Source organism: Ictalurus furcatus, chromosome 4 (assembly GCF_023375685.1).
Source record: "Ictalurus furcatus strain D&B chromosome 4, Billie_1.0, whole genome shotgun sequence".
Classification (NCBI taxonomy): Eukaryota; Metazoa; Chordata; class Actinopteri; order Siluriformes; family Ictaluridae; genus Ictalurus; species Ictalurus furcatus.
The window spans coordinates 15,925,566-15,950,496 of record NC_071258.1 but is presented as its reverse complement, the minus strand read 5'-3'; the positions used below and the strand labels follow the sequence as shown (position 1 = coordinate 15,950,496).

The following is a 24,931-nucleotide window of genomic DNA, read 5'->3' as shown; positions in this document are numbered from 1 at the left end:
AGATCACAACACATTTTGCCATATGGTTTGGGGTGATTTAGTTGGGTTTAGATGTTTTTTGTGAGACATGGCTTCTGGCTAGTCACCCCACCCCAAAGCCGAGACATGTGAAGAATATGAGAAATTATTACATGCAGAGAGTAATCAGTACTGGTCAGATATTCCTGCAGCTCCTTTAATGTTGCCGTAGGTCTATTGGCAGCCGCCCTGGTAAGATTTTGTCTTGTCCTTTTATAAATTTTGGAGGGATGTCCTGTTCTTGGTAATGTCACTGTGGTGCTCAATTTTCTCCATTTGTTGATTATGATCTTCACAATGTTACATGGTACAGGTAATGTTTTAGAAACTCTTTTATACCCCTCTCCTGGTCGATTCCTTTCAACAGTGAGATACCATGCATGCTTTGTAAGCTCTTAGTGGACCATGGCTTCAGCAGTCAGATGAAACCAAGCAGATGTAACCAAAATCCTACAGAAACAGCTGATCTTTATTTGGGGATAATCAAAAATAATTCCATTGATGACAGCTGTAGGATAATTACTTTTGAACATGAGATTGAAAGTGATTGGTTCATTCTGAACACCGCCACATCCCACTTATAAAAGGAGGTGCACACTTATGTGTTACAATAAACCAAGTTATTGTAACCTTTTTTTTTTATTTTTCCTCTTTTTCCCTAAAATGTTTGATTATTTTCCACTTAATTTTTATATGTTGCAATTCCATATTGATGGTGGGAAAAGTTCTGACATGATTTATCTTGGTTTTATTTTCTATTATCACAAAAACCTGCCATTTTAACAAGGGTGTGTAGACTTTTTATATCCATTGTAGCAAAGCAGCTATAAACAACAATTTCAATACAATTCTATGCAAAATTGCATTGAATGTATTATTAATATTGATGTATGTATTATTTGAAGGTTTTATTCTGTTACAGACTTTTATTATATTAAGTGCAAACCGTTTTTCAATAATAGTTGTTTTATTAAAATTTAAATGAAAGTCAAACTAAAAAAACTGCATTTAACTCATTTAATTGTTTCCATTACTGAGTCGTAAAATAAGAACATGTGGGTGGAGCTAAGAACATTGCTGATACTTTTTTTTATTATCACAAAGGATGCCAATAACAATGGTATATTTATAGATCAATATATATCTCTTCATTTTTATGTCTATACCCAGTAACTTTATATCCTTTATTAATGGAAGGATACATAAAAAAAAAAAAAAACACAAACTTCTAAACAGCACCTAATGAGGATCATTTTCTCATCATTAACTGTGGAGAATCAGTCTGCAGTCATCCCATACTTGGGATACTGTTTGTCTGTTAGAAAGCAAGGTTTATGTTTGATTCATGTTGGATCCCGTCCCATCGAGTGAACCCAGTCCAAAATTGTCCATAAATGAAGGGGATGCATTATTAGGTTGCGCATAGCCAAACAAAGCCTCTTACAGCTCTGAATAATGCAACGTCCTTTGGGAACCCACTTATGTAACGGCTCGGCTTTACAAACACAAACACTTTGTTTTGTTTTGAAAGCAAAAAACAAAAAAATGCCATTTCTCCAGAAAGCACCACAAGGCGCTAGATGAGGCCTGACTGCCACTGAGCTATCATTACCTTAAACAACTGTAGCAATGTTGGATGGGGGGGAGCCAGTGAGAAAAGTGTAATGGATGGCCAGAATCAAAGCTTTGCTTCCCTAATAGATTAAGTGGAAAACAGACAAAATTCTAATTATAGTTTTAATTAATGAGGCTGAAAAGTACCTCCTTAGTGGGTGCAGACGTACAGTGCATCCGGAAAGTATTCACAGCGCTTCACTTTTTCCACATTTTGTTATGTTACCACCTTGTTCCAAAATGGATTTTCCTCAAAATTCTACAAACAATACCCCATAATGACAATGTGAAAGAAGTTTGTTTGAAATCTTTGCAAATTTAAAAAAAACAACAAAAAAAGCACATGCACATAAGTATTCACAGCCTTTGCTCAATACTTTGTTGAAGCACCTTTGGCACCAATTACAGCCTCAAGTCTTTTTGAGTATGATGCTACAAGCTTGGCACACCTACTTTTGGGCAGTTTCTCCCATTCTTCTTTGCAGGACCTCTCAAGCTCCAACAGGTTGGATGGGGAGCGTCAGTGCACAGCCATTTTTAGATCTCTCCAGAGATGGTCAATCGGGTTCAAGTCTGGGCTCTGGCTGGGCCACTCAAGGACATTCACAGAGTTGTCCTGTAGCCACTCCTTTGTTATATTGGCTGTGTGCTTAGGGTCGTTGTCTTGTTGGAAGATGAACCTTTGCCCCAGTCTGAGGTCCAGAGCACTCTGGAGCAGGTTTTCATCAAGGATGTCTCTGTACATTGCTGCATTCATCTTTCCCTCGATCCTGACTAGCCTCCCAATTCCTGCCGCTGAAAAACATCCCCACAGCATGATGCTTCCACCACCATGCTTCACTGTAGGGATGGTATTGGCCAGGTGATGACTGGTGCCTGGTTTCCTCCAGAAATTATGCTTGCCATTCAGGCCAAAGAGTTCAATCTTTGTCTTGGTCTTGGTCTGAGAGTCCTTCACGTGCCTTTTGGCAAACTCCAGGCGGGCTCTCATGTGCCTTTTACTGAGGAGTGTCTTCCGTCTGGCCACTCTATCATACAGGCCTGATTGGTGGAGTGCTGCAGAGATGGTTTTTCTTCTGGAAGGTTCTCCTCTCTCCACAGAAACACGCTGGAGCTCTGTCAGAGTGACCATCGGGCTGACTAAGGCCCTTCTCCCCCGATCGCTCAGTTTGGCCAGGCGGCCAGCTCTAGGAAGAGTCCTGCTGGTTCCAAACTTCCATTTACGGATGATGGAGGCCACTGTGCTCATTGGGACCTTCAATGCTGCAGAAATGTTTCTGTACCCTTCCCCTGATCTGTGACTCGATACAATCCTGTCTCAGAGGTCTACAGACAGTTCCTTGGACTTCATGGCTTGGTTTGTGCTCTGGCATGCATTGTTAACTGTGGCACCTTATATAGACAGGTGTGTGCCTTTCCAAATCATGTCCAATCAACTGAATTTACCACAGGTGGACTCCAGTAAAGTTGTACAAACATCTCAAGGATGATCAGTGGAAACAGGATGCACCTGACCTCAATTTTGAGTGTCATGGCAAAGGCTGTGAATACTTATGTACATGTGCTTTTTTTTTTGTTTTTTATTTTTAATAAATTTACAAAGATTTCAAACAAACTTCTTTCACGTTGTCATTATGGGGTATTGTTTGTAGAATTTTGAGGAAAATAATGAATTGAATCCATTTTGGAATAAGGCTGTAACATAATAAAATGTGGAAAAAGTGAAGTGCTGTGAATACTTTCCGGATGCACTGTATTGTTTTGGCTCAGGAAACTGCACAAGAGAACAATGCAAGTCTGTAAAAAAGCTCCAACAACGGTCTCTAAGAAAATGTAATTTATATTTTACTTGGAGAATCTTCTAGTACAAAAATAAATATAATTTATACTGCATCTATGCAAGTTAAAAAGGTTTAAGGCTTGGAAACTGGATGCAGTGGCTATGGTGGTTACAGCCCTCATGACAGGATAGAACATGCACAGAACAGTTTCACCAAACATGTTCTAAGTCAAACCAACAGGCCTCATAATTGCTCTTTAACAGCCTGGAAATCCTCTGTATTAGTCAGGGAAACTGCGACGCTTCTGGGCATGTTGTATAGCCGAGCAAATACTTAAAGCTTTTTATTGGAAAACCAAAGAATTACACAGCACACTATATTTAAAGCTGATTATGAAACTGTCTCATAGATAAGACTATCTCACTAACTGGTGGCTCATCAGAACATTCAGCATATTTTTGGAACAATTAAGTGCATGACTGCCTCTTTGCGCATGATCACACATTGTAAACTTGTCTATGTGAGAATGTACCTGTACACATGGGTCACAGCTCACTGTGGCATTAAAGGTAAATTATAAAATAAAAATGAAAAAGTGAGAGTCTGTTTAACATAAGTATTCCTCATTATTAGTCTGAATCTTAATAGTCACATGATAAGACACAAGCAATAACCAGACTAAGTTAAGCCACTAAGTTAAACCGTTTTTAATGTGATTTTATTTTAAATCTCCACCTTCCACATCTTCACACAAAGTTAGGACATACAGTAGCCTGGCATCATGTGAGTTTCAATCACAAATCAGAGAGGCCTGGAACATCTTTTGGAGTCATGTGCTTGTCTGTCACTAGTGGTCTGAGCTAAACTTGGAGATGAAACAGACTCACAAGAATCGTAATTCATGACATTTCAAAGAATAAAACATGCATGAATAAAACATGTAATATCAATTACAACTGAGCCTACCATTTCCACTTAAGGTATAATATTTGCATATTGGGTACAATATTTGTATAATTGAAAGGTATTTATGCCATGATGTGTGTGTGCTAAATGTATCATGTTGTGACTAAACGCCAAGAAAAATACCTAATGCATGTAAATGTATTAGTGACAAATAAAATGATTCGGATAATTTGATGTTATCCAACATTTTTACTGCAGTACTTATCTGAATATTTGAATACATTTAATCTTTGAAATTCAAGTCATGAAAATTCTGAAAAAACTGAGATAAACTAAAAAATAATGTGGAAAAGGCCAATTTCTTGATTTTTTTTTAAAACCTGGATTTTTAAGAACTGAATTGAATTAAATGACCAATATGTTGTGACGTTAATAGTATAAGCTTCTACCTGGATGAGAAATGAATGGCTGATAGATCTTTATAACAGGTAAATGTTTAGATATCTCAAATTTGCAGTAAAAAAGCAAAATTAATTCAGGTTCAGGTTCTTTTAAAAATGATTTAACTCCACATAAGCGGCCTTACAATTCATTACTCTTTGTAGAGCAAGTAATTATTCAGTTAAAATAGACACACATACAGCAACCTCCACTCCAGCAAGCAGAACACACATTGCACAGTCAGCTGGGCTTAGAGGAAAATAGTCCTGGTCAGCATCCAGAGACAACTGTCTGTAACCAGGCATAGAGGAAATGTATACATTGGCAGTGCCATGCAGGCAAAGCGCATCCCAGTCCAAATGAGCAGCTGTCTTATTCTAAGAGGTATTAAATCTGTGATTCTGGTTCTTGTCTATACACATATGATGTGCTACTGATCCTTTCCTGTAATAGTGGTTAAACCAGACTAATAGTTTGCACAGAAAGGAATAGCGTCCCCTAAAATTCCAATGTGAATAACAATACAGTCATGCTAATGACAGCAATTTAGGATTACATCATTTTTTCATCCAAGTTAGCAAGTACGGGTAAACAATTCCTTCAGCATTCTTAAAATTTAACATGAGTATCTGTCTGCCTTTAAAGGCACTACTGTATCAATCTATGCTAAATGGATTAGTTGGGTACAGTAATGTAATCCTTGTAAGGAGAACAGTATTTTCTCTCAAGCTATGTTTGGAACTGCTCACTCCACCATGTGTGATGAGATTTTACTGCTTCACGTGAAAATTTGGTGTGCCAATTAAAAAAAAGAAAGAAAGAAAATGTAGACGACTGGCATAAAGCCATCTGTTCTTTTCCTCACATAAAATGTGAAATGCAAATGGAAGAGCAGCGTCTGGAACTCCAGCACTCTGCAGCAGCAGGAGAACTATGAGCAAAAAAGTAAGGCATTTTGTTCCAGAGATGTGATGAGTCACCCTGCCCCCTGGCAACTATACACATGGTTAAGTAATGCACCAAAATACTGCAAAAAAAGCAAGGCAAATCATGTTCGAATGAGAGGGAAGAAACTTAGATGTACTTTCTATCTAACGGAGCATGGAAATGTGAAAAAGTTCTATTTTTTACAGAGTGGTGTGACCATTACAGTTTGATGTACGTTTCTCATCCACTGGGTTTAAGGAGTTATCCAGAACGTTTTCCAGCACGCTCAGATGAAGTGGCGCAAGTAATCAGCACTGCTGCTCTGAACTGTCTCCCTCCAGTACCCGTGGCTTGAGAAAAATCAGAGGTATGTGTGGAACGGTCATTTTGCAAGAGTGCTGAATTCGTTCTGAAATCTTCCAGGCTGTAGCGCTAGTTCAGGGTTCAGTGGAACAAACAACAGCTGAGCTGTATGACCAGAGAGCCAAAAGGCTGAGAGCCATGGGCACAAGTTCCTCACCACACCCTGTAATGGCTGTGCTTAATAAGCATGGCTGTACAAATTAAGAGAGACCCAGACTCTTGCTAAGAGATATTACTATGGTGTATGCTCTCATCTCAGATGAGTAATCCTTGCTAACACAATGGCTGATTAATCAAGACTACACTCTTGCACTACTGTACCATTGGAAATGGGTCAATGGGAAAAAACATCTGTTAAGTAGAAGTGGGTGAAGTGACAAAAAATATCATATGATATTTGCCAGCAAAACAAATAATGTTATAAAAAAAAAAAATCAATAACACTTTTTAATTAATGTCAACAGAATTCAAATATTTTACACTGAAAAGGAGAGAAAAAAAAAATCAGCTTCACAGCTCACAGCTTTGATCCTGCACTTGGGTTAATTTATGCGTCGAGTTTCTCTGTATGTTCTCCCCATGTGTGCATGGGTTTCCACTGGGTTCACCAGAAAAACATGCTGAGCGGTGAACGTGTCATGCTAAATTACCCCTAGGTGTGAATGAGTATGTGAATGCATGTGTGCTTGGTGCCGTCCTGTGTTGCATCCTGGGTCTTTTCCCGACTCGCCCCGCCTAGTGTTTCCGGGAGAGGCTCCAGAAACACTCTGACCAGGATAAAGTGGTTACTGACGTTGAATGATTGAATGAACTAATGTGACATAAATTCTAATCATATTGATATTGTAATCATCATATTACCCAGCCCCACTGATAAGTAATAAAGTAAAATGCTTTGACACAGAATGATCAGCAAAGCAACGGCTACTCGGAAAACACACACGCACACGCTGAGCTCTAGTCTGTTCATGGCTGAATGCGATAATCACTACACTGCATATAGATGTCACTCCTCATCACCACATGTGGGTGTCCAACCCTAACACTCTCAGGCTCAGCATGCAGTAACAGGCTATACAGTGTATGCGCGCGCACACACACACACACACACACACACACACACACACACACACACACACACACACACACACACACACAAACCCAGGCGCAGTAAAAAGCCACCTGTCTCTGCTAGTCATGTACTCAAAGTTCTTATGACAGCCAGTCTGATCATTGTACGAAGTGTACGGAGGACTTAGAGAGATGTCATGGCCCAAATGCTTGGGTTAGGTTATCTTGCAAGCCTGCACCAGCCATATAAGGACTGCTGCAGTACCGGGAAAAACAGATGCACATGTCAATAGGGGAAAGAAAACTCCAAGAGGGAGGGAGCAACAGAAGGGGGGGGCTTAAAATAAAACAGCTAGTTTATTTGCCTGTCTGTCAGAATTAAATGTTCAAGCATGCCAGGTGTAAAGATAAAAAAAAATGCTGAGCTGCTCAAAAAGCTGCTTTTACCAAGTTCTTTTCTATATAAAACCAATTCGATATAGCAGTCATAACTTGCAGAGACATGGCTTTACATAAGAAGAAAGACAGTTTTCAATAAGGCCACACAACATAGTGGCATTGTCTAACGTAAGCAAGAAGTGCTTTCCGAATGGGGGGGGGGGTCTGGGGGTTGGAAGCAACCATGCAACAACACTGTCACTGAGACAGGCTATCCTACTATTTGTAACTGTCAGAGAGAACAGTTGGACACATGACCTTGTGCGCGTCCTTCAACAGTGTGTGTGTACACACAAGCAGCAGGGCAGAGGGACACTAGCAGCTGCCACCACTTTTTGAGTATTCCAATGTTTATCTTCACTCTGTTGAAAACACAACTGGACAAGTGGACACACCTGACTGGTGAGACTTCGCTGTTTTGACACTCAACAGCTTGCCGTTATCTTTTAGAGCCCATTAAAAACTATTGCACACAAAGCGGCCAACAAAATGCTAATACTCACTAGAATCCCAGGTATCCTTATGTAAATATGTTATTATTGTGATGTATGCATTTTAAGCTTTCTTTGACATTAGCAAGGCATTAATGCAGTCTGAGCAAGATGCTTCAGAAACAAATCCTTGCTGACCTCCTTCTATTGTCCTCATAAAGGACAAAGTCACTTTACCATCAATCACATGCTCATAACAAAAGTGAGCGCACATGACCTAAATTCCCAAATATCAGCGGAAGGAGGAGAAATGCTAGCACTACTGTACTCCATTTCTCATGTAAAGGAGAAGCCAAAAACAACAGCTGTATAAAGAATGAATGCAGGGATGTCAATACTGCTATGCTGCTGTTTTGCTGATTTCGAATAAGCTGGAACATATACATGACAGTTTTAAAGGTACAGTCCCAGCAAATATATATTATATTTTATCACTAATAGTGAGTACCAGCTTCCATCCACTGTTCCCCCATGTTAGCATTACTGGCCAGATTACTCTTAAATGTTATAAGAAAAATAAAAGGAATAAAGACACACAGGGACTAAAGTGAGCAGATACAGTTAGCTACACAAAGACTCAGAGGTATGGGCTAGACAGCACACTGCCCAAGTGACAAAATGAAATATTAACCCTTTGCATCAACAGCATAAAACACCAGTCAATCACAAGTCTGATGCTGGTAGTTAATTCATCCAAGTTACAGCAGACAATCAATGTTACTTCATTGTATTGTTCACATTTAAAATTCATAAAGTTCATACAATAGCTACCATGTAGCCTCAGTGTCAACTGCTAGACTGTTTTTCATCTGCACAGAGCCATGTTGAAAATCTAGGCCGACAATTTGCCGATTTCTGCTTTCCATGACAATAGTTTCCATAAGCAAGGCACGTTTAATACTGAATAATAGTGTAACGCCTGGTTACACTTCACGTATTAACTCTTTATATTATATTGCATTATTGGTGGTAGCACAGGGGTGGGCGATATGACAAAATACCAGATCACAGTATGTATCACAATATAAAAAGCACTGTGCAAAAGACTTAGGCACCCTATTTTGTAATACACATTTTGTTGTAGATGTTTATTTTATGATTTCTGTGTTATTGAGTCAGTACATAAACATTTTAAATTTCCAAATATTACTTTTCCCACAAAAAAATTAAAGTTACCAAAAAAAATATTTTGTATGTCAGTAGAAAAAGTAAGTGCGGCAGTCTCCAGAAGAACGGTGGCAGGTTTGCTAAGATGCTCAGTAAAATATTGACTTTGTTTAGTTTTACTGTTTGCTCTTTGTAGTATTTCTTATGTAGTTTATTTTCATTATTTTTAAGTCGTCTTTGCTTCACAGCATGTCTTTGCCTGTCCTAAACATTTGCACAGTACTGCAGATTTCCTAACAGTTTTATCATTTACTGTCTGCAAAAATAGTAAAAATTGTTTGACACTGGGAAAAAAAAGGTATTTTGTAATATTTGAAAGATTAAGTACCAAATTTATATCATAAGAGCCACAATATTATTATTATTATTATTATTATTATTATTATTATATAATCAATAACAATATGGACATTATATAGTCATATGACTCAGCCCTACTTTAATGGATGAACATGCTTTAAAAATAAACATAGAGAAAAGTCTTGTATTCCAAAAAAAAAATAGTATGCTATGTAAGTTTGATGTTCAACAGACCACCAAAAGTGCAGTATACTTACACTTACCTGGTGCAACTAATGAAACTCTTGATTAGTTGCATTAGGTGTGCTTGAGACAACACCTGTTTTGCATATTTGTGCTGTTGTGAGGGACTCTATTCAGGGGGTTGAATAATTTGTAAACTGGAGAAGTCATTATAACTTGCATTTTCAGTTGAATTTGAGGAAACCACTGGAAGCATTCATTGTGTTGAACTATTTCAGTTGCTTTTGTTTGATTTGTTTATAGCAAACAACTGAAAGTCTGTACATTTTTGACAATAAACCTGATTTGCAATGGGAGGTTGAATAATTTTGACTGCAAGTGTATAAACAGCAGAAATGAAACTTCAACTTTCAGACACAGCTGCAGGCGTGGGTTGACAGGAAGTGTGTACCATATGTATGTGGAGTATGTAAGAGTGCTTGGCCAAAGCTGTGGTCAGTGTAGGGGGTTTTGTGGCAACATCTCAGTGGTGTTCTGCAACATTGCAACTTCCCCTGCCTGCACCTTCAATCATGCTTTCTTTCTGACCCTCCACACTGAGACACACTCATAAAAGCAGCGCAGGATTTCCAGCACTAAAAAAACTGTAACGCGAAGCACTGAAAAGCCTGCACATTAACATTTATTAATGGCAAATTCCTAAACAACCACATTACATTAGGCTCTCATAAACTGTAGCAATTCTGGCTCTAATCTGTTGGTTGTTGCTGTATCTGTGCTGTTGCTATGAGAAGTTAGAGGTTGTGTGTCACACTGAGGTCACAGGGGGACATTGCTAGCAGTTACAATGGTGTTTTAAGGAGAAATTTTCAATGATCTCAAACATAAGGGTCAGATTTTGCTGTTAGTTCCTAAAAACATGACAGAACTTACCATTTTTAGGCGAAACATAAAAAACTTTTACATTAATGAGAAGTCCAACATACAGTGCTGAAATTATTTGCTGATTTTCGTGATTTTTCTTCTGTTTTTGTGTACATCTCATACTAAATTGTTTCAGAAATTTTAACTAAATATAAGATAAAAACAAAGGCAACCTAAGAAAACACAAAATCCAGTTTTTAAATGATAATGTTATTTATTGAACACAAAAAAAGGTTACCCAATATCTAGTGGGCCTGTGTGAAAATGTATTTGCCCCCATAGTTACTAATTCCCCAAATCTATGAAACTGCATTCATAATGGGGTTCAGATGTACTAGATGTAACCAGGCCTGATTACTGCAAACCCTGTTCAATCAAGTCAACACTTAAAGAGAACTTTTTCAACAGCATGAAGTTGGTTAAAAGGTCTTACCGGGTAACACACTATGCCAAAATTAAAAGAAATTCCAGAAATGATGAGGAAGGTGGTCATTGAAATACAGTCTGGGAAGGGTTACAAAGGCTCTGGGGCACCAAAGAACCACACTGAGAGCCACAACCAGATTTTAAGTTTAAGGGGGCAATTAGTTTTTCACATGGGTGATAGGTGTTGGATAACTTTTTTTGCTTCAATTAAAAAAAGAAAAAGAAAAAAAAAACCTGTATTGTGTGTTCACTTGGGTTCCCGTTGCTTTATGTTGTATTTCGTTTGAAGACCTAAAACTGTTTAGTATAAGATGTACACAAAAACAGAAGAAATCAAATACTTTTTCACAGCACTGTAGAAGAAGTGGAGACAACAAAATTTGGACTCTAGTTACAGAATGCAATGCAGAGACTCAGAGCTAGCTAGTATACAGCAAAGACTCAGCTCAGCTAGTTCTTAGCCAGCTAAGAGATGACAACCACGAGGGTTTTGATCGAGAATAGCAGGATTAGCATGAAAGTTGAAGCTCTGGAATCTTATTTGTTTGAGCAGGGTTTATAGATGAGGCGGTGAGAGAGGTGGACAAACAAAAAACTGAGGGGTCGCTGCATTGTTCTCTTTACATAGAGATGAAGCGAGGGCTAAATACCACTAGTGCTACTATAAGTAGTAACCATTAACCAAAGTGCAAAACAGACCAGCTAGTTAATGTAAGTTAAATGTCAAGTCAGAATTTAATCATAAAATAATTATTTTGCATAACTGAGGATCAGTAAATATCGATAATAAATATTGATATACAAGTCTTCAACCAACCAAGAATTCTTTGCCCTCCATCAACATAAATTTTACTCCCACATGCAGATTTCTAAGACAGGAAATTAGTTTGATTGATACTAATTACTGAGATATTTGAAATAAAAAATATCTAATATATAATATTAAGAAACAGATAAAATTGTTGACAGGCAGACAAAAATAGCTTATTCTTTCTCGCCCAGAGCTTTAAACCTCTCCACAGGTTCGTCCCTCAAAGCAGAAAGACACAAGAGAATCAGGAGGAAATATGGCTCCAGTGATGTAAACATTAACATCTTTCTACAGTTAGACCCCTAAGGTGCGAGGTAACGCTCTACTGACCTGCACTGCCCGTGCTGGGTGGCCTGTGGGGGGCACCAGCAGGCACCATGTTTCTTTGAAGAGAGGTCTGGGGAGGGGACAGCATGGTGGCTTCGCTTAGAGAGGCTGTAGCAGCAGCTGGCAGGCCCTGGCTACTCAGAATGCCCCCGGGGTTGTAGCTCATGGAGTTGGGGTTTGTCACCGGCACGGCCACATGCATGGAGAAATTCTGCTGCTGCAAAGCTGTGGGCTGCAAGGAGGAGAACCAATGCACGCAAAGCAAAACACACACACACACACACACAAACACACACAAACACACACAGAGAAGTTTAGTGGCTTTTGATCAGAGAAGTTATCAGGTACAAGCACACAATACTACAGAATAACGTAAAATCATAACTCCACCATCGGACCTGAGGTGGATTTTATTCATTTTAATCGTTATCCAGTTACTTTTACTCATAGCCATACAATTCCAGGGTTAAGATTCATATTAGCTTTGTGTGTGAGCACATACATATCTCCAGGCCTCTATCAGAAGTGAAAGACGACTCCTGGCCTTTAGTGCTTTTAACAAACAATGGAGTAAACCAGAAGATGGATAGCACAGTGGAAAAGGTAATCTCGGGAGAAAAATCTCAGGATCACCTTCAGCTATCAAGTGTAAGAAACACAGTCAACTGCCTGTTATAGGAGTGTTTTTGCACGGTGCACATATCCAGTCGACACGCATAAGAACACAGAGATACTGTATACATGAATTAACATGCATAGATCAGTAGGACATCACCATTCCAGCATGGCAATAGTCAGCACTGCACTCTAATAAAACAAATATATTTAAAAAACGATACAATTTGTTAGATCAGACTTCTATCTTGCAAATCCTTATAAATGATTAGGACACTGAGCAAAAGCTAAGCTATTTTTCCTTTCTGTTGCAATGACTGAACATATCAATAGCATACTGTATTTTTTTATAAAAGTACAATATATAAGAACAGTGCAGTGCTGATTAACCTCAGTGATTTCTGGGTGGGTCAGTGTGAGCAGTGAAATTGAAACCACTCCATTGGCAGCACACACTACAGTGAGCACGTTAGTGATATTATTAGTGTGTTAATGGCACAGAGAAGTGGTGCTTTGTTCATGTGCAGATTGGACAGTGGAGGTGGCTTGTCTTCTCAGAGTCTCAGGTGCAAAATGTTATGGTCACCACTCACAATAAGATCACCATTGTATCAAGGAAAAAAAAACTTAAAATGTAAAATGTCTTCTGGTTGTATAAAACGTCTTCATATTAGCTTGAAGTCTGGAGGTAGATGAAGCAGGCTGATTGATGCCTTTCAAGGACTAAAGGAGCTGGCCAGTCAAGGAAATGGGTCTTTAATGAGAGAACATGAGTCAGAGAAAGAGGGAGAATACTTAAGTTCTCCACAATCCTTTTCTCTCACACATGATCCAGGTATAATGCAGGTCTGAAGATAAAAGATTCAATTTCCAGATCTACAAGGATGCAAAAATTCGACATGTGGAACTGAACTCATCAATCACTACAGCCTTCATATCTGTCTATAGTTGTACTGCTGCAGTGAACTAAAGGAGACGTCCCAGGGAAATATTTTTCATGGCAGGATAAATCTCTCTGTGGTTAAAAAATAAAAAAAAACAACCTCATTATATGAGGCGTTCAGATACAATTCAATGAATTGTATGATTAAGGCAAAGCCTAATATTGTTAAATTAGCTCTGCAGTCGAGTTTTCCAAAAGGGTGACACCTATCCAAACAATGTGATCTTATCGGGGTGTACAAAAAAACAGCGTAGAATTAAATAATGAACAGAGGAAAACAAAATACACTTCCAACTAAAAAAATGTGAAAGGTTAATACTTAAAAAAGACTGCATAAAAATTGTGGACAAAGGTTGTAGGGTGGGGTAATGAGTGGAAAAAGAAGAAAAACTAAATAGGGAGGGAGCATCCTTTCTGCCACAAAGCCAAGCAAAAATATTACATTTACTTACGATTTTATGATTTCGCATCATATTATCAAACTCCTCATTAATTTTTTTATATTTTTCTTCTGTGTGGGGTGTGAGGACATATGAGGCATCAGGGTCCGGGCTATCGCAGCCTCTGTGTTCTTTCTTGTTTAAGGCCTGTAGTGAATATCAACATAAAAACAGGGATCAACAAAAAACTGCAGAAGAGAAAGCAGTACTTACACCAGAGCGCTTGTATATTAAATCACTCTCTTCATTTAGTTTGCCCAAACGGTCATCCATGAGGGGACTATGGCCAAAACAGTCATCAGGATCAGGACTGGCACAGTCATTATGGCCTTTGGTTCTTAATTTCTGCAATAAAATTGGAAAATTCACATACAATGCACACAGGCAGATGCAAACACAGTGAGACTGTAGAGACTTATGTAGGCTTACATTTCTGAGGATACAAATTAAATACATATACACAGTTAATTATTTATTTACACCTACCTTATATACTGCATCTACTAGGGGTTTAATACAATAGTACTATATGTATCTGTTTAGTGTTCTGTATCCATATTTGTATTTGAACTAGAAGTGGGTGTGGTCTATATGTTTATTTTAAATGTGAAGCCTACAACTACACAGGTGCCTGGAAATACTGAGGGAAAAAAAAAAGGATACTGGAAAAAAAGAGCAATTTTTCATTCATGCAACATAACAATAAGTCAGGGAACTATTGTTTACAGTTAACAACAATAATAGCCACCTAATACTATATTGTTTCTCACATTCCAGAAAATCAGAAAAGTTCACTAGGACATGATATCAGAATCTACTATGAAGCTGGGACACAGTGCTGATGTGAGTCAAAATGGGGTCCTTTAAACAGCATTTCATTATAATGCCTGTGTGACATTTCAGTGGGTTTTTTCGTGTTTTAAAATAACGATGGAGAATGCTCATTGAAGAACAATGAAAAACACACAATAAGTTAACATCATATAAGTTAATATATATTTTTTTAATGATTTAATGATGTAATTTTTCGTGATCCCAGCAGTGATATGATGCGCTGTGCTCAGCAAATTTTGCGCATGGCTCGATAAGTATGTTTCTTTTGTGAATGTCAGGCCAGTTTGTATTAAAATATGGTAGAAATATGGTTTTATTTAGTAGCTCAGTAAAACAGTGCTTAGTTCAGGCTACTCAAACAAACCTCTGATGAAACAAACCTCCTATTCGAATCTGTATTTGTATACATTTTGAACATACAATCTGTCCATTTTATAATGTATTCATATTTTGGTTACAGCCATATCATCTACACTTGACACTATGTACAGTAGATGCTCTTTGCAGGTCTACAGTTACTAACTGCAACATCTCGAGCTGCATACAGTGTGTCAGCCTCTATCTCATATATTAATGAAATGGGATCACCTTGGTACCACCACTGACCATTATCATTTGGGTGGTGGATCATTCTCAGCATAATAATACATAAGACGGTCACATTTTAGAGGGTGTGGCACTGGTATAAGTGTATCAAGCACAACAGTGTTGCTTATTGGCCACTTTATTTGACACACATATCTTAGTTAGTCCACCTTTTGAATGTACAGTTAGAGAGTACAGTAATCCAGTTTCTGTCAGGACTGCTATTGGCTGAATTTTTAGTTGGCAAACTATATAAGATATTTAAATAAATAAAAAATAATACACCGATACCACTTTAACTGCCATGTCAGTGTCCATCAACCAAATTGTCTGTATATATCAAGGAGACAGCAGGGTATTTTGAATTTACATGGCTGTCCAGTGTAGTCAGTGCAGTAATTTGGTAAATGTGCTTAATACTGTGATGCTTGCTCCATTGCTACGGCATTAGCAACTGCAGAGGAAATTATGAATTCTTCTCCTGTACTTTAAAACCATTTAGCTCTGTAGAAGCCAAATCATGCTTCTTTTATTCTCTGTCTATATCTCTCATACACACACATATTCCTGCTTAACGCATGTGTGTGTGTGTGTGTGTGTGTGTGTGTGTGTGTGTGCGTGCGTGCTTCAATATATTTTTCATTATTTTTCAGTTAACATAAGCCACCCAGCTGGATGACGGCCTCACATAAGAAGGTCCCACAGCGCAGCCATTTGGAAGCTGCTTTGAGTTTCTTCCAGCACACTTGCCACTCACAGAGCATGTCAAGTGCTAAAATAATGGATTGTCATATCTGGCCACTAATGCTTATCTGAGAATGATACAGTCCGATTATTCTAAGAGAAAAGAGTACATTTGTATCGATCCTATTACATGGAGAAGCATTTTCTTCCTTTTGTCTATGTGTGAAATGTGTGAGCCTAGGTTGGGAGTGTTTAGAAAACTGGCACAACTGTGTGTTCTGATCAAGATACTTCCCTATGAAAAAGATACGCAGTTCAGATTGCATTTTGTTTCTGAGGTCATCTTCACGTCGTTAAAGGAATTGAAGCCAAATCTCAGACACTGTGTGTGTGCATGTGTGTATGTGCGTGTATGTGCGTGTGTGTGTGTGTGGTACAGCCGTCATTCTCAGGCAGGTATGTAGCAGGAGGGTGACTCTTTTTACAATTTATGCATTTATGAAGCTTTTAATTCAGAACTCACTTTATGGAAACCATTATATTCAATTCAAAATTTTATTTGTATAGCACTTTTAAATAAATGGACAAAAGCAGCTTTAAAGAAATATATAAATTCAGGATATAGATTTTAAATGTATGAATTTATCCCTAATGAGCAAGCCAGAGGTGACTGTGGCATGTGTATTATGGTATATATGCTTTTATTAAAACAACATTGTGCTGCTTGGTTAATGTAGTACTAAAAAGTCCTTTTTCTTTTCTTTTTTTTTTTTTTACTGATTTTGTTTTTTAAAGAATTTTTTTATGGAATGTCATCACAAGCTTTAAGTCTCATAAACTGCTCAGACTGTGACTGTGCTGTAGAAGACATATTTGGCTCCTACTGCCTTTTTAGTTTAACCAAATGCACGTACGCACACGCATATGCACACATATGCACACGCATGCACCCTGTACATAAAGAAATTTTAAAAACACCACATCCTGCAGTGTGCAATGTCCAGTAATGGTTTGCTGCTAACAACTTCTGAGGTGCTCAGCTTGCCCATACAACTATGGGTGGGTCGACAAGAGCAGCTTTTGCTCGCTCTTTCCGAGCAACGCCTTCCTGAGTCATTTCCTGTTTATTGAGGCCTCTTTGCACCCGAATGCCTGTGTTTACCCGAGAAACTATGCACTTTCTCCCCAAGAGTGCCACAGATTCCATCAGGACCTGCAAATTAAGGCCCCAACCTGCTCATTATGTGGGCAGCAGTATGGTCGGGCTGGAGGACTGAAGGCGGGATAAGCACGGGGCAACCTAACCCCAGTGGCACACCCAGTGCCTGTGCCAGAACACAAAGCATTAGCACATAATGCAGGTCATAAAATATGTGACACAGAGACACTATGACACGCCCAAACAATGAGGGCCTGTTCATGCATGCCGTGGGGTGAAGGTCTATGATGGATGGAGCTGCCACATTTATTTTTTGCTGGCTCAAGTGCTAGAACTGGGAATAATACGCAAGGGTGAGACATGAAGAAAACACAACACTATATATGTATATAAAAGCTGTGACAGGGAGTGTGTTACAGACCGAAGTGTGGGATGGCGTACTCGTAAATCCCTCTTAAATGACTTGGCACGTTTCGCATGTCCTGCGGACTCTGCCTGCAGCTCCTAGTAAACGGATCACTAAATCAGCACATGGCTAAACAGGTGGCCCTATCCCCAGCACCTGCCAACCTTCCTCACTGCCCAGACCAGCCAATCAGCAGCCTGCGCACACCAACATATCCTTAGAAGGGAGCCTGAAGGTCATCAGCTATGACCCTCTGCAATACCTCCTGCCCCCAAACAAGTACCAACCCAACCATCACACTTTTTGTCATATGACACCTTATTGGATCCACAAATGCCCAAACATTGTGTGAGGTGTTGCCAAGTGTTAATGCACATGGATGGATCTGTTTCCAACTCCAACCACTGGGAAAGGATGACAAGGTCTTCCATAAGTTTGATTAGGTTTGATTTGAATTGCATTTGCAATTAAATGTTTAGGTTAGTACAATTTTATTGTTCAAAGGAAAGGGGGGAGTTTGTATGTAAAAGGGTCTCGAGAGAACTGTGATGACCTCCAGCAACTGTGCTTCATACAAAATAGTCACATGTCTGTTGCTCAAAACATATAAATTACAAAAGTACAAAAGAGAAACAGACAAAGAAACTGCCAGCAAATGTAAATGGTTTGCACTTATATAGCGCCTTTTAACCTTAGCGGTTCTGCAAAGCACTTTACACTGTTTCACATTCACACACACACAATGCAAGGCGCTAGCCTGCCATCGGGAGCATCTTGGGGTTTAGTGTCTTGCCCATTTCGGCACGTGGGCCGGGAATCGAACCGCCAACCCTACGATTTGTGGACAACCTGCTCTACCACCCATCAAGTCAGGAGAGTTTGTTTGTGGGTGTAACAAGGAGAGAGAATGACAGGCAGACCAAAGTAGACTGTTTTATGTCCTTACACTTAGCACTACTCTATTCCAAAGCTGAACTTTTCTGGCATCTCTCTCTTTTATAGCTTCTATTATCTTGACTCTAACAACAGAAACTCATACCGTGAAATGTCCACTTTTTACATATGCACAGACATTCACAAATTTATAAGGTGTTTGAAAATGTGCAAGTATTTTGAAAGCTGATCATTACAGGCCTATAAAATCCAGCTAAAAGCATTTGTTTGTTTAGGTCAACCATTATTGATCAAATTATAATCTCAACAGATTTTGGGAAGCTAAAAATAATGTTCAAGTGAAGCTCTTGTATAAGCCACCTACATTACCTGTTCACGTGATGTACTTTCAGTGAAATGGCTGGGCTCTGTGCTTTGAAACACCATTAGCCTGCTGCAACCTTCTTGTGTCTAGGCTTTTTAAGTTTGACTTATTTATGTATTGTATGCGAATAAACGTTGACTGAAACTGTGTGTGTAAAAGCCCAATATCTGAAATAAAGGAAGTATGGACCTGGAGAGAGAGAGAAAGAGAGAGAGAGAGAGAGGGTGGAAAAGACCTGTAGACATCTAGAAATGGTGGAATGCCAATCCTCTGCCTCTGATTAAAACCCAGAATGTTTTTCTGCCTCTGATTAAAACCCAGAATACAACCGTACAAACTTACAACATCGTTGTTGTGTTCGGACAGAACTTCCACCTGCCATTCTGTGTAAGAGGCTTAACAAAGTGGCCTTTTAAGAGTGGAGCAAAGCAAAATAAAATGAGTACAGCAAGGTGGGTAAAAGGAAGCCTTTATCTGCTTGACAAGCATTTCTGCCTGTACATAACATCTGCACAGCTTACAGTGGAAGCATGCCTCTGCTCTTTTATGACATAACCAAAGAAGTGTATACATGTTGTGCAGTATCCCATTTGCTAAAGCTAATAACACATTTTGTCAAGAATCTAAAAAGCCCTTGGACAGCCTCACTGACCAGATTATAGAATAGGAAGTGAATCATGCATGTCCTTCCTGCTGAGGTGCTATTGTCCACTAGCTGTACTCACAGGAAGTGTGATGGCAGGGGGCTCGTTTCTTTGGTAATCATGATCACTGAGTAGCTGTATAGAAAAGGAAAAAAAAAACTTCTATATGTCTCCCCAGTATGCTGATGAGTGCTCACATCTCAACCCTCCACATGTAAACACAACAAATGGATTTATGTGCACTTTGGGAGTCTGATCTGATTGATCTATGCAGACTGTTTGAAAGAGAATGCCTTAATGTTGACTCAGCCACATATGGTAGATAATTACCAGTGGTTGACCACGGAGATTATCGCTTTTATGAACATGACAAACTCCTATTAGCTGCTGTGTTGCACTGCAGGGAGCAATAGCTACCCCGCTAAGAAAGGCAGCTGCCCAGAGACAAAACACCATCAGACTCGACAAAGCTATTAGTTGCCAGGGTGAGAGAGAACACATTTTTAGTCAGGGGGTATTTTGAGACACCAGAGCAGACTGGGAATTCAACTCAGAATTGAGGATGAAGGCATCTCAAAGTCATTGCATGGGCTTCGCAGGAAAATGAAATGGTACAAACGACATGGCATTAACGTATGCCTCCCATGCACACTGACCTTAATATCTCATTCCCAACTGTAAAACTTGACTTGTTCTACTGTACTGTACAATAAATAAAGAGCAGACCTTCTAAAATAAAGAACAACAGTTCTTAAAGCTTGCTTTCAAGTTATCCTGGAACATCAGGCCAGATAAACTGCAACATCTCTCTCTCTCTCTCTCATATCTCTAATTATTTTCTTACCTCTCTTTCTCCTGTTCCCTTACTCCATTGCTCTCTGATTCCTTTCCCTCCCTTAGATTGGATCATTAGCTGTTAGAACCTTGAAACCACAGCACCCCCCCCCCCTTGTTCCTGCTGGCCAATAAAATATTCATAAAGACAATTAGGAGTTCCGATAAGGCAAGAGAGAAGAATGAGAGGAGAGCAGGCAAGACATGCCAGCACTACTGCAACACTTTATACCTTCTCTCCACAGAGTAGATCTCATCAATCTGCAGACAGCCAGATCTCTGCAACACACAGACTTCTGGAAGTATCCATGCCATTCAACCTAAAAATGACCTACTGCCTCTATATTAATTATATGTACAAGCATGTGCATGAATCCGGGTTATGTGTCAGGGTGTTTAGCTGTAAGACTGAAAGAAGTGTGAAGGCTTAACTTTTGCACTAACACACCTACTAAAAAAAGCTCCAAGATCTAGCAGAGCAATCATTTGCGAGGGTCACGTGTGGCTTGGTGGTTAGACCTACCCCAAACCCACAATGTAAATTCAGGTCACAAGCTGTAGGGTTCAATAAACCACCGGGCATCACTTTGGTAACCCTCATTCATATCCTCATGTGGAAGAGACTGCCTTGCTGTCATTAGCAATTCCAACCAAATTAGGTCAGCTGATGACATACTTCAAGTTCTGCTACACTAAACTGCCAAAGTAACCTTGCTCAGTGAGAAAATGTGGGGTAGCATAGCATACAGGAATGTAAAAATAATGCTCAACAAGAGTGATTCTTAGTATTCTGATGTGATAATATAAAACTTAGAATCTTCATTTGGTAAAGAAAATTCAGGCTTTTATTTTCTTTCTTTCTCTCTCTCTCTCTCTCTCTCAAATGCGAGTTAACCTTCTCTTGGTGACAGTTACTATGTATGCTCTTGTGAACACCTGCAGAACAGAGAAAAGGACATGATGTAATGAGTTTGTCTCTCTATGTGTGTGTGTGTGTGTGTTTGTGTGTATCTGCACAGTCTGTGAGGAAGTGCAGAATGGAGATGAAGACAGGTTGATGATAGAAGATAGACAAAGTGAGCGAGCAGGTATGTATCCCATGGCATAATAGTGTATGGATACAAAATAATAAAATTCCTGTATTGTTAAGTGGTGGATCTGTTACCAATAAAAGATCTTTAAAGGCTGCCAATAATCCTCGTCCTTTTCTTCTGTTTCTTTTTGAAAGCTGAATCAGTATTTACCAAACCAAATGATAAGCAATGTAAACTTAATGAAACCCTTCATTGGTTTGTCCATAAAGTGTTGGGATCAGTGAAGAGCAAGTAATAATCCAGTTTTAAAGTTAAAGAATTTTTAATCGAAAGCATAAGTGTGTCACCACATCACAGTTTATGTGCACTTTCTAAACAGTGACCACCTAATCTAAGCCTGAGCCAGCAGAAATAATCTTTCACTTCAGCACTGCAGAGGGAAACTCAAGAGAAATGGTATAGAGAGAGAGTACGCCAGGACGACTGTAATAGAATTGGAGTGGACAGGGAAAGTGTGTGTATCAGGGAATATTAGATATAGGGATAGATAGAGCAAAAAGAATAAATGTATCAGAAAGGGATTGATAGAGATTTCTTCTCGTTTTTATTGAATTACAGTCAATCATGTTTGGCTGTTTTGGTGATGCCGCCCCCCCCACCCCCACTGGAGAGTAATCAATAGCTCAAGAGAAGGCCTCCATTAGCCCTTGCTCTTGCTGTCTGGGGACTGATTCTGAGAAGGGAGGGAGGGAGGGAGGGAGGGTGAAAAAGACAAAGAGGAGGTTGGTTAAGTTTAAGTAGCATGGTGAACAAAGCATTATACTTCATTGTTACCCATATTGTTTCTATTATGCCACCACAGTCAGCAGTAAAGCAGAAAGAATAGCAGGAGGCCTACACCTGGAAAGCGCTAGAAAATTTAAAAGTGATGCAAAGCAAAGCTCATATGCTCGATTTCTAAATTACAACCAGCATTTCCAGCCTGGTGGCTCTTTTGCCTATTTGGACTTGAATGTGAGTGCAAATTACACCACCATAAGTTACATTTCTTGGTAATATATTCCAGCTCAGTCAGCTCACATTACAAGGAAAATTGATAGTGATATTGTGCTGTCTCTGCATGAGCTTTCACGGTTCGTATTGGGGTATTATTTTTCTGGTTTGGTATAGGGCTACTGAAAAATTCATTCCTGATTTGAGAATGAACACCACTCAAACAGGTCTCTAAAACTTGTCTTTTACGATGTACTAGGTCAAGTCCAGTGGATTTTTATCGCCATCCCATTCATACAAAAATGTTGTGCAAGACAATACACACAACTACAACTCGTGTAAATAGTGCAACAAGTGTAACACTAGATTTACAAAACTGCAGTTCAAATAAAACACAAGTGCAGCATACTACAATAAATGTATAGGGCAATGTGGCTAACTACACAGCATACATCCAATACTAAACTAAATTAAGGAGGAAGTACCTCAGGATGAACCGAGTTGGTAAGACTTTGAAAAACCGATCAAGCTGACTGTGCATCTTACATATAACTCACCATCAGTAGTAGCATGATGTAGGATAGCATCTTATAGAGTTTCAGTGGAAGAAGGCCTGAGCATCACAGTATGTGCAGAAATTGGTCAGCAGGTTTCCACAGCCATCAATGGTTCTGAACCGATCTTGCATACAACGTGCTTTGAGTGAAATGAGTCTGTTTTTCAGACCTTTCGCAAAAAACCCCACATAAATAACTTCATTAACCGTCAACTGGCCCTCATTGCTTCAAGGTATCAAATTAAAAATGTGAACCAAGACAACAGTGTATCTCCCAAACTAGCAGGCTAAAATGATGCAGCGAAATGAGTCATTTGCTCGTGTTGCACTTCTCTCCCATTTAATTTGTGAAAAAGCATAAGGGTTATCTGCACAGAGTCAGCAGGGCCTGCACTCAAGCACTCAAGATTAGAGGCTGCCTCATTAGTCTTATTCATGATTAATATTTACAGAGGACAAGACTTTGTCTGCTGTTTTTGTCCAGGCGGCTTGAAGAATATTTGGTTTTGAAGTGAAATATATCAGACTCGTGAGCGAAAGAGAGAAAGGAGGCTGAGGAAGCAGGCAAAAAAAAAGAGAGTCACTGACGTCAATGAGGCATGACATGCTGAAAATAAGACTCTCTTGGCAGTAACTAGGTAACAAGCGTTGCACTCAAGAGGGCAGAAATGCTCTGTAAGAGCGAAGTACGAGAGGCCATGGCACATGCACGCATACACACAACTACATGAAAACACACATCACATCATTGCTAAAGAGCCTTTTAGACACAGGCTATTAAGTGATGCATTATAGTACTAATGGTCAACAGAAAATGCAAAAAGGGACAGCTGGAAATGAAAAAGTGCACAATTGATATGCTGTGTTGCTTGTGTTTTTCTCTTTACACACTATTTTTTCCCTGTTGTTGGACTCTAATGTTCATAGTGCAGATGAAAAAGATCTGAGCCATGTTTCTCACTGTCTGTTCTCTCTTAGGAAGTAAACCTGCAACAGTGTTTCCACAGCAACCTTCTCACACTTAATATATAAGGAAAAAATTACTGTGACTTCAAACCATTCCTCAAGTCTTGTTTAAAACAGCAAGCACACAAATCAGTGTTTTGGTTCAGATTCAGAAGGAAGGAATGGGATGTTCTGAACGAGAGCTTTGGTCCTGTCCTAGTGAAAACCCAAAGGAAAGGGAGTCCTTGTCCTATAAAAGAGGGCACTTTGAAAAGCAGTGGGAGGCTCAGTACAACACAATTAGTGTCCTGGCCCTCAGCATGGTATATTAAGGCAGTGCTTTTTAAACCTGACACACACACTTCACCCTAGCAACAGAGAAAGTATAGTGCTTATTCATTTACATAGGAAAATGTTTTTATAAAACTTTCCAAAAAGGAAATGATCCATTTCATGAGATTTGTTGTATATTATATTTGAGCCTTTCTGAATGTAAAGTTTCAACCAGATCTAAAGCACAGCCTATAACATTTGTAGACAGAAGTACATTCATGACTTTGTTCATCATCAGTAACTGCTTTATCCTGGGCAGAGAGTAAATGGATCCTGGGTGAATCTTGGGAACACTGTGCCTGAGGTAGAAATACACCCTGGATTGGGCATTAGTCCATCACAGGGGAGAGAAGTATTAGACATACTGTCTAAATACCACACACTGTAAATATGGCTATAGAAATGGCATACCAAAACCTGTTATCATAATGGCATATCATAATCTGCTATCAATTAAGTATTAACGATCCACAGTAACTA

General features: G+C 39.1%; 1 protein-coding gene across 8 annotated transcripts in view; it reads right to left on the bottom strand.

The window, feature by feature from the left end:
- Positions 1–24,931, bottom strand: part of mef2aa (myocyte enhancer factor 2aa) — a 101,748-nt gene that overhangs the window by 14,729 nt on the left and 62,088 nt on the right. For 3 of the 8 annotated variants that reach the window (XM_053623194.1, XM_053623193.1, XM_053623195.1), the window contains exons 5-7: positions 14,400–14,531; positions 14,199–14,333; positions 12,192–12,420 (exon numbers count right to left, since the gene is read on the bottom strand). In XM_053623194.1, coding sequence (XP_053479169.1) covers positions 12,192–12,420; positions 14,199–14,333; positions 14,400–14,531 — 496 coding nt within the window. The remainder of the gene's footprint in view (positions 1–12,191; positions 12,421–14,198; positions 14,334–14,399; positions 14,532–24,931) is intronic. The other 5 variants (XM_053623197.1, XM_053623196.1, XM_053623199.1 and 2 more) reach the window with 2 other exon arrangements.